We start from the raw sequence: 10,929 nt of genomic DNA, 5'->3' as shown, positions 1-10,929 counted from the left end.
GGGTGAGCTTGATTATGTATGCCATTCAATATGGTGCTAGAGCCATGAAATGGCAATTCTATCTGTTAGTTGTAGGTTCAGCTCGCACCTTATATTTATCTATAACAAACAAAATCTTATTCATATTTGCCACAAGTTATGATGTTTTTGGGAGATTTTAGAGCATTTGAACCCATAGTTCTTAACCTCTGGCACCACCACTAGAGCTAAGAGGTCTCAAGTTCAAGACCAAAAAAATGCAATATTAATAATAATATTCATGGCCTACATCGTAAGACTTGGAGGAGGCTATACATGACGGGTGAGTTCATATATATTTCCCACCGCTCCTCACAATTTGAGATCTCACGTAAATTGGTAAGATACCCTAGTCATCAGCAATGGATAGTAAAACAGAGCCCATCTCTATTGTTGCCAACGTTTCCCTCTTTTGTAAACGGGGTTTCAAGAAATTGAACGCCATGTGAGCATGCTTGCATATTTATGATTGGTCAGGACATTAGGTAACTCGCTTAATGTACTCCAAGGACCCAAATCAACAATTTCAAAGCACAGTGATCCAAATGATGCCCCATCCCCCGCATTATTTTGGTGAACCACAATATAGTTTAGTCATTAGCTATAAATTATGATCTACACTACTCACACACATTTATTGCCATCGGGGGTACTATCTACTGGTGACACTGCATTTCTATGATTTTGAACTTTAGATGTATCTTTGGTACGTTTTTCATGTTAACCTTGACTCTCTAGAGAGGACCATGCAACGCCTTTAGCTATAGGCATGACGATAGACGAGATGATACATGTGGATTGGATTATTTGTCATTTAGACAAAGTACCTCAAAAAATTGAGAAAATTAAATATGAGGACATGAAACAATATTCAAGTTAGAGTCATACCATGAAAGAAATTAAGCAATCCACTGCATCATACAACCTTTCTCCTTTTATTGGACCCCCCACCAGATTAGGCGAGATCTTTGACAACAACAATAATGCCTAAACAGATAATAATTTTTTAATAAAATTATGTTATGCAATTAGTGACTTATCTACATGGCAAAAGTTAGGGCATTTGTACACTTCAAAATTATGGAGAAATTTTACAAAATTTAATGACATAATGACACAAGTGCACTTGCAAATTTTGGTGTAAGAATTTTATAATGTATATATAATACAAAAAATACAAATCAAGATGTGTTGTATTTGTTATGTATAATAGTCTTGATTCTATTTTTCTATACACATTCATTAGCTTCTTGGCAAATTTTGGAATCATTCACCATTCTATTGTGTAAGGCAAAATCGTTGCCAATGCACCTAGTTAAGTTAATTAAATCAATGTTTGGAATCTAGAAAATCGTCGATGTGATTTTTATGAAGACATATTAAAGAGTACTGCACTTAATGTTTGGGCTTTCCACGAAAGAACATTCCCATTTTTCTAGATTAAGAGAATATCACAAATAACTTGTCATGACCTTAAGTGCTTCTGCAGTACAATCCGATACGGACCAACCATTATCTGCTGTTGAAAGTGTCCATGAACCTTTGGATCTATGGCGGTAATAAGCTTGGCTGTCAGGATGGTTCTCAAGAACCTGTAAGTAATAAGTTGATGTCAAATTACTATGCCAATATTGTTTTATTTATAATATGTAAGGTTGGGAGATATAGAATATTAAACCTGTGAATTTTGAATAAATTCATGGGCTTTCTGAAGTGTTGGACCGTACTCATTAATAAGGTTTGTTGAGTAATATGCTTGGACAATAAAAGATGTCTCCCAACTTTGACAACCATCATATACCTGTCATAAACAGTTAGGAAAATTTGGTGTGTACAATACACTTGTATCTTCATAGAACACTTGAATTTCACATGTGTACATAAAGAATCTCTCACATCAAATACAAGGAAAATATCAACAAAAACAAATAAGCATATAAAACAATGTAACATCCCCATTTTCATGGATTCAAAAATTGAAGAAAGGATGTTGCGAGCCAGTTGCATGTATCAATAAATAGATTTATGTGGAGTTTCATAAATAATATCAAATATTTTGGAATTAATTTGCCTAAAAGGATGAAATGAATTTTCTTTCCTATGTTTGTATTTTTGTAATTTTATTGGATTCCTCTTGTCTAATTTGATTTTCAGAAAATTTACCAGAATTTTTTAGTGGAATTTGCATTTTATTTGGATTTCATTTTCTTTCAACATTGACTTTATTTGGAAAATCAAATCGAATCAAAATGGGCCGAATCCGTGCCAGCCAATAAAGGGGATGATCCACACAGAAACAACAAAAAACGTACACACATAATCCTCGCTCATGTTGCCTCCCCTCTCCTTTACAGGAAACAACCCCAGTCCCACACCTTCCTTAGCATCATTTTCTCGTCATCCAACCGCAAGTAAAAACTAGAGGGAAGGCGGCAAGAAGAAACCAGGGTCATCATTGGTTTTATTTGAATAAACTAAACCTATTGTTAGTATATGGAAGGGACCTTTGAAGCTCAACACCGATGAAACATCAGGGAACAAAGGGGAGGGGCCAGCTTCGGGGGATCTAGAGGAGGCTTTGGTCTCTATGTCTCTCTCACCACTGCACTGCCTGTTAATTGTCCGTTTATCTCCTTATCCACTACTTATAAAAGTGCAAGTTTTATATATCATATAAATCATGCGCAAAAATGCCAACGGCGGTCGTCCTCCATGGAGGTGGGTATTTAAAAAAAATCAAAAAACATATTTTAAAGTTTCAAAAAATTCTGGAAAAATCATACATGTTAACATGGATGTATTCTACATATGTGTAAATTTTTAAGATGAAATGCATTATGATGAGAGCTACACAAAAAAGACAAATCATGTTTTTCAGACTGATGAACAGTGCGAACACTGTTCACTATTAGAAATGCAGGTTTTTCTCTTTTTTGTGTAGCTCTCACCATAATGTATTTCGTTGTCAGATTTTATACACATGTAGAATACATCCATATGAATGTGTAGAATTTTTTTTTCAGATTTTTCTGAAACTCCAAAATGTAATTATTGAATTTTTCAAAATAACCACCTCCATGGAGGTCGCCCGACAAAAGCCCTCACTCATAAATCATGCCCATTCAATAAAAAACAATGAACCCCATCTTCTCTGTGATGGCCCCGACGAGATGATGTATCACAACAAAACTATCTCATAAACGGAAATAGAGTTTGTGAGCACGAGCTCACACGCACCCGATGGAACAGTAAAATCTAAAAAATAGTAAATAAATCTGAAATTTTCGGCAAAAAAACATTGATGTGTTTCACATGCGTGCATTTTTTGGGATGGCATGACATTCGTGGAGGTTTGTGAAAAACAAATTCGATAGAACAAAAAACTATAAAAAGGAAAGAATATTTATAATTTTGGTTTCGATGGTAAGATAATAGTCTAGAAACACAAAAGTCATAAACAAACAATCTGCCAGTAGTAGTTGGTTTAACAGGATGAAGTACCTGATCTTTTAAGCCAAGGTTTACACAAATTGGTCCTCGACCATTCTGAACTATAAAAATGGAATGAAGCAAAGTAGTGGGGTAAAACCATGACATGAAAGTGTTACCTGTGCTTTCATGCCATCTTCTGCCAGCCATAAATAATCATAGATCCTTGGAATATGTAACTTCAAAGCATCTGAATTTGGATCGTCGACCCAACAACAAATCATATGTAGTGCCTAGAGAAACAAAAAAATGAATGTGTATTCAAATTAATTAGATTATGTGATAAATTGCAAGAAAATGGCAAATAAATCATTTAGATGGTAAAATGACAAATATGATGTTAACACATGAACTTGACAGTGGCAATGAATGGATTTGGGGGATTGGGACTATTTTGATTGTCTGGTTCTAAACATACACCATTTAACAATACTAAACATTTGTCATGATGCTCTTCCTTTTGTATGCATATATTTAATATAATACATGTAGAAAAGAAGAAACAAGTGTAATTTGCATAAGCACCAATGTTATTACACAAAATATATGCATAATGAATACAATAAAACATTTATTCCTCTGAGTGATTCATAGTTCCTCTAGTCAACAAAGTTGTAGTCAAGATAATATTGGCTATGAGGTTTTACCATTAATATTATCTAGAATACATAGGTTGGGAAAATTACATATAGATAGGCAAAACCTTGAGGATCATGCATAATGTCTACATATCAGTTCCATTTAGCACAAGTCTAATCCCAAACATAAAGTTTGGTCGTTTGGAAACAAATTGGGTCTGACCTTCGACATTTTTTCTTGCAAAAGTAGCAAAAGCCATCCATTATTATTTGGGAAAATTTTGTCTTTGCCACTCTAGATTTTGCCAATTTTCCTTATGCTACTCTAGATTTTGACATTTTATTTTTGCCACACAATTATCACAATTGCCATTCCCGTGGCAATAGCAAAATTTTCAAAGTGGCAATTGTGATACATTTCAAAAGCTAAGAGTGGCAAAAATGAAATAAAATTATTGCGCTTTTGCCACGGAATGGAAATTGTGATAATTGTCAAAAGTTAAGAGTGGAAAAAGTGAAATGTCAAAATCTAGAATGGCATAAGGAAAATTGGCAAAATCTAGAGTGGAAAAAACAAAATTTTCCCTTATTATTTTTGCACATACTAAGAATCAAGCCTACCTTGTTAATCGGACATATATCGATATATTTTGTACTTTCATCTTCATAGTGGATATGTTTCATGAGGTTTTTCAATGCTTTATCTCTTAACTTGTTAACCGGCCAACTATTCAACACTGGTTCTACAAATTTAGTAAGACATGTCCAAATAACGTTTTGTAGCAATGACCGTGGATAGCGAAGGTCTTCCTGCATGCAAAGAAATGCAATTAAGAACATATATTTAGACACATAAGTTAATTACTTGATAATTTCAATTTAAGGAAAACAAGAAGGATTTATACTTAGTATATAATTATAATTTCCCCATCTTACTTGCATCGGCAGTCACCTTATCTAAGCTTTAATCATCTATTTCACCAATTATGTGATGCTTCTTCTACAGTTTTCGCAATCACTCATATTTCTCTATAGTTACTTTACGTTTGTGTCATACGACCATGCACATGTGACAAGTGTAAGCAATTTAAATCAAAATGAACATAAACATGTAATACATATATAAACTTATAATTTACAAAGCAAAACTAAACACAATTTGAGATATTCAATGTTGTTCTAATTTTGTAAGCAATGAGCGCATACACAACTAAATGATAGTATGTCATATAGAACGTAAAATTTACACATGCGTAGTTATTATTACTACTAAGTGTGAGATGGCATACATAATAAACAAATTATGCATGTGGTTTGCACTCTACATCACCATATGTTCTCAAAAAATAACTTACTAATATATTTTCTTCCAAAATAAGGGTTACATTTTCAGCTAGAAATCTTACTAAAACGAACCTTGGCACAAGTATCACGTGCTTTATTCCAATCGACCTCATGGTATGGTATGCTATAGAGCTCCTCTCTTATTGCCCATATTGTTGGTGTAATTGGGCCAACAAATTTTTTACCATAAAGATAAGACATTGGCATATACATTAACCGACAAAAGCACCAGAATCGTCCTATGGAAGAGAAAGTTCACCTGAATAAGAAAAATGATCGTAAAAGCAACAACTAAATGCATTGTCGAAGATGCTGATTACTGAATGGTTCTTGATTCATTACCTTTCATCCACATAGACAACAAAACTTAGCACTCCAGAATTATAGTTTCAAAACAAACTGGCAACTCATGTTACTTATTAGGGAAAATTTTGTTTTTGCCACTCTAGATTTTGCCAATTTTCCTTATGCCACTCTAGATTTTGACTTTTGCCACTCTTAGTTTTTGAAAATTATCACAATTGCCATTCCCGCGGCAAAAGCAAAATTTCCAGAGTGGCAATTGTGATAACTGACAATAGCTAAGAGTGGCAAAAATGAAATAAAATTAATTTTCTTTCGCCACAGAATGGCAATTGTGATAATTATCAAAAACTAACAGTGCCAAAAGTGAAATGTCAAAATCTAGAGTGGCATAAGAAAAATTGGCAAAATCTAGAGTGGCAAAAACAAAATTTTCCCTACTTATTATAGAACTATCATCAGTCGTACACATGATATCAACGTACACTCAGTATGTCACTCCAGATTTGCTGTGGGGTGGGGGTAGATGTCCCTCCTGCATCCACCGTCGACACAATCCCAGAGATTCACGTGACTGCATAGCTTTTCGCTGGTATGTATTCAATAAGGAATATTTGTCATATGGTGGCCGAGGAGGGGGGCCAACTATCCCCTATAGCAGGATGCTATTTTGCTATGACTTAAGCAAATTAAGTGGTCATAAAATGATCCCAAAAATGCACGAAGTTACATGTGACGTGTCAATAATATCAATCACATATATAATTGCATTTTGTTGAATTGCACTCAGTTAAGTCCAAATCCTTGGTGAACCCTATACGACGCATAGGTCACTGTCTAGCGCAGTAGCGCATACCCCTCACGAGCGTTGGAGTTTCTCTGGGCCGGCCCATTAGCGGATTCTCCCCCAACCGGTTTTGGGAAGGTTCTAGAACCTTCCTCGAACCAGCTTTTTCTGTTTTTTTTCTTCTTTCAGTTTTTTTATTTTTCTATCTTTATTTTTTGTTTCTTGTTCATTTTTCGTTTCTTTTTCAGTTTTCCTTTTTATTTTTTAATTAGTAAAATCTTTTAAATTCATGGTTTTTTTCCTGTTTTTTTATTTTTTGTTTTTATTTTGCGGATATGTTTTTTAAAATTCATGAACATTTTTTGAAATTGTGAATAGTTTTTTAAAATCATGAACATTTTTTTTGAAATTATGTACTTTATACTTTTCACTTTTTTGCGAATTTTCTTTTTAAATTCGTGAACCTGTTTTTTGTTCATGGAATTCAAAAAATGTGCATCAATGTAAAAAACTTGTTCAACAATTTCAAAAAATGTACATCGAATGCATTTTTTATTCATCGGATTTAAAAAATGTTCATCAAAAGTCAAAATTTGTTCATCGAATTGCAAAAATGTTCATCGAATTAAAATTTTGTTCATAGTTTTTAAGAAAATGTTCATTGAAATCAAAATTTGTTCATCCATTTTTTCTCAAAAAAATGTTTTTGAATACAAGTTTTGTTCATAAAACTCAACAAATGTTCACTAAATTAAAATTTTATTTATGAATATAAAAAAAATTCTGCATTATGAAAAACTGCTCATAATTTTTTCCTTAAAATTCAAAATATGTTCATTCTTTTGAATTCAAAATATTTTGTGAATTCAAGAACTTTTTTTGCCAATTCACAATTCAAAATGTCTTAATGTTTTAGAACTAATCCTGAATTGTTTTAATATAGAATAAAATAAAAATTGAAAATAAAAAGAGAAAGTAAAAAATGCAATGAAAAAAGGGGAGCACCGCCGCGCATGGGTCGGGCCATTAGGGCACGGGGGTGGGGAGGGTGCGCGCTGCCGCTATTGGGGCTGCCCCATGAGCGATGTAGGAGCTCCCCAAATCCTTAGTATGTTTTTAACACGTGGAATCTGATGAGGGGATCCCAATCGGGCAAGCTCTTGAGATGGAACAGGTCTAGAAGGATGGGAAAGGCCCAAGGCCATAACATGACTTATATAGCTAGGACGAATGCACAAAGCCTAGTCGGCAGGAAGCTATCCAAGCAATTTAGTCGGCATGTGAAATGGCTCCACTAAGCAATCCAGGCATGTAATAAGTAGTAGCAGAAAAAAAATCGGCACTCAATGTGGGCATTAATTTAGCCGGGCGTTGTAGCTTCTAACCATGCCTAACTTATTCTATAAGGCATGGCGAGTTGGCAATCTGACCATTCACACCTTTACTAAACACCTCCTACAAGGAAGAAGCAACACTCGGCAGGAATAGGGTATTACCTCTTAGACAGAGAGCCCAAACCTGGGTATAACCCATCGTGTGAATCTTGTTCCCCGAGCATACCAAACCTCTTAGAAATGTGTATTGCCGTGAAATCTCCATGACATAGTCCCAAATACCAATGTCCATTTAATATAATGGATGCAATGAAGTCTGGGTCTATTGAAGTATTTTCCAAGTAACTATAAATTTACCCAAAAAGCAACTTTGAACAAGTATTTTTCGCATATCTTTAACTTCATAAAATTTAATTAAAATCAGCGACATAATTAATAGCCAACACATGAGTGCATGGAAATGTCAATATGGTCATGTAGGAAATAAAAAAATGTGTATTCAATGTAGACAGTAAGACAAGGAGAAACTGGAGAAAGTTGACTGGTGCACGCATGTAGGGAAAACATAGAGACAATTGAGATAGTAAGAATAAATTTGGCAATTCAATATACATTTTTGTCATGAAGGGAATTACATATGTTGAGGATTCAATAATATTTACTCACACAAAAGAAACTAGTACCTGGATGAATTGGAAGAAAATGTGGGACAAGCCATAGTTCAGGAATGATCGAATTATTTCCAGACCATTCATACAGACCGACCACCTTCATTTACAAAATATGGATCACTTGCATTAACCCCTCCTTGGCCAAGAAATAATGGTTTCAAGGTAAAATTGACAACTACAACAACAAGTTTGGCCCACAACATTTGGTAATTTTAGGGTTGAGACTAACATACCCTAGAAACTAAGAAGCTAAACTATTTCACTCGGAAAGCTTCCACTAATTAAAACAAAGATAAATAATTATTCTTATATTTTCAAGAAAGTTATTCTCGTAATTAACATACAAAAAATAAGCAGTCGTGGAAAGACATTTGAATTTTGAGGAAAACTATTAGCTAGAAAAAAAATACCATCAATATCATGATTTTGATGAATTTTAACAGGTTTGCTTATTTAATAACAATCTAGTTCCTAGATAGAAAGTTCATGCAAAAGGCATTAAGTTTAAATTTTAAACTGCACATTAAGTTTGTTCAAGATAATTAGGGAAAAAGTCAGACTTAACATGTAAATGGTTTTGAAAAAAATCCCTTCATGATAAGTAAGGAAGTTGCCAGTTTTTTTTAAAGAACCCATGCCCCACAGAGCCTGGTTTATTTTCACACATGCATGCGTAGATATATGTCATACACTAGATTGTTTGTCTTTCAGTGGCATACCGAGAGCCATATCTTTCCCCATTGTGGTATTGCAGCGGCACTTCCATGCAATAGAATCCAAGCACGCCCCTTGATCAAGGCTTCATTGTCCACCTCATCAAGAAGCCTCAAGGTAACATAGTTTAAGCATGATCCAAACATGGTGCTCGGGCCCAACACTTGTGTGCCCCAACCACCATCTTCATTCTACATGGATTACAATAAATGCAATTTCGTCATGTTTTTCTGTACCATGTTATGGTAATGTGCATTCACATATAAAGGCTATTACTAGAAAGTAAGTGGAACTGATGTTTGCATGCCTGATGGTTGTAAATATAGCGACAAATCTCACGCCGATGTTCTCTTGAAAGGACGGTATTGAGTGTTCCAGTAACATGTAGAGCAAATATCTGGGAGATAAAATAAAAACCATCACCATAATGTTGTCCACAGGCCAACTACAGTATGCAACTTTTGATAATTATCTCAGGATTATTGACAACCCAACATTAAACTGAACTGGCCAACATTTGAAGGTAAAAAAATCTTATGCATCTTGTGTATATATGGAGATTATCACTGGCACTATAATTAGATAGTCCTTAATTAAGCAGTACAAAAGGAAGTGAAAATTTTACTACAGAATTTCTGGCAGTACACATACAACTTGTTGGAAAGACTTGGGTAAAAAAATTACTAAAAAATATCTCACAAACAATCAGGTTCACCATCCAACAATAGAGCATTTGCTTTCTGCTAGCAATATTCACCGGCTCACTATAAAATATATTTCATGAAACAAAGTGAAGTCAAAATATAGTGAGATAAGTAAGTAAAATAAAATACAGACCAAGATGGGCATAATGAACATAATTCCACTGTAATCGCCAGGCCAATGCCCATCGTGTGCTTGCAGAGCAGAGTGTTGACTAAGGGCTCGCCTCAATGATGTTAATACAGTCTCTTCTGTGACTTGTGCAATATCTACAAGCTTGATGGCCGGAAGATCCACCTGACCCTGAAGGTGCTTTTCTTTTGCATACTGCATGCAATAGATAATTTGAGAATTTTATGGTAAGTTTTCTTATAAGTCATAACATAACAAACGGTAGGGAAAAAAGCCAAAAGTTTGTATGAATGTATACCTGCATGCGCATAAGAAGATCCTGTGACTCCCTCTTGTGGAAGCGGCGCTGGGTGAAGTCCCGGCGGACTCTATCAACCTCGGCGCGCTCCTCCGGCGTGCCGTGGTCGGGGTCGAACTCCCACACTGCCCTGCCAAGGAAGTTGTTCACCGACCGCAACCACGGCCCGCCGCCCTCGGAGACCTTGAGCCTCCACATCTCTGTCCCTCCCTCCCTGCCGCTGCTGGTCACTATGACTAGCTAGCTGCTAACCCAAAATGTATACTCCTATGGTGTGGTGGATAGCTTAAATATGGTTGAGTTCAGATCGGCTCACCGGCGCCTAATAAGTAGAGTAAATTTGTGGTGGCCAACATGTGTGCCCCACGTACGTAAATATTGGTCCAGAGGACAGGTGGCCATCTTCAATTCGGCCCTAGGCCCTAGCTACCTTCCGTCTTAACCGTCGTCATCGTTATCCTCTTCTGGCACAAAAATCTGATCGTCTGCTTGTTGCTCCCACAAATTAACCTCATCTCTACCGTAGTAACTCACGTTGTAATGATGATAGGTCTGTGGC

General features: G+C 35.4%; 1 protein-coding gene across 1 annotated transcript; it reads right to left on the bottom strand.

The window, feature by feature from the left end:
* Nucleotides 1–17: 17 nt before the first annotated feature.
* On the bottom strand, nt 18–10,660 carry LOC125523582 (achilleol B synthase-like). The gene is made up of 11 exons (XM_048688602.1): nt 10,371–10,660; nt 10,076–10,267; nt 9,546–9,635; nt 9,244–9,429; nt 8,537–8,621; nt 5,502–5,668; nt 4,707–4,895; nt 3,627–3,740; nt 1,697–1,819; nt 1,491–1,610; nt 18–1,005 (listed from the first exon to the last, which is right to left on the bottom strand). The coding sequence occupies exons 1-11, from the start codon at nt 10,566–10,568 to the stop codon at nt 901–903; spliced, it is 1,569 nt and encodes a 522-aa protein (XP_048544559.1). The 5' UTR covers nt 10,569–10,660; the 3' UTR covers nt 18–900.
* Nucleotides 10,661–10,929: the final 269 nt, after the last annotated feature.

This window comes from Triticum urartu, chromosome 7, assembly GCF_003073215.2.
Source record: "Triticum urartu cultivar G1812 chromosome 7, Tu2.1, whole genome shotgun sequence".
NCBI classification, from domain to species: Eukaryota; Viridiplantae; Streptophyta; class Magnoliopsida; order Poales; family Poaceae; genus Triticum; species Triticum urartu.
This window is presented reverse-complemented; position numbering and strand designations above follow the sequence as displayed.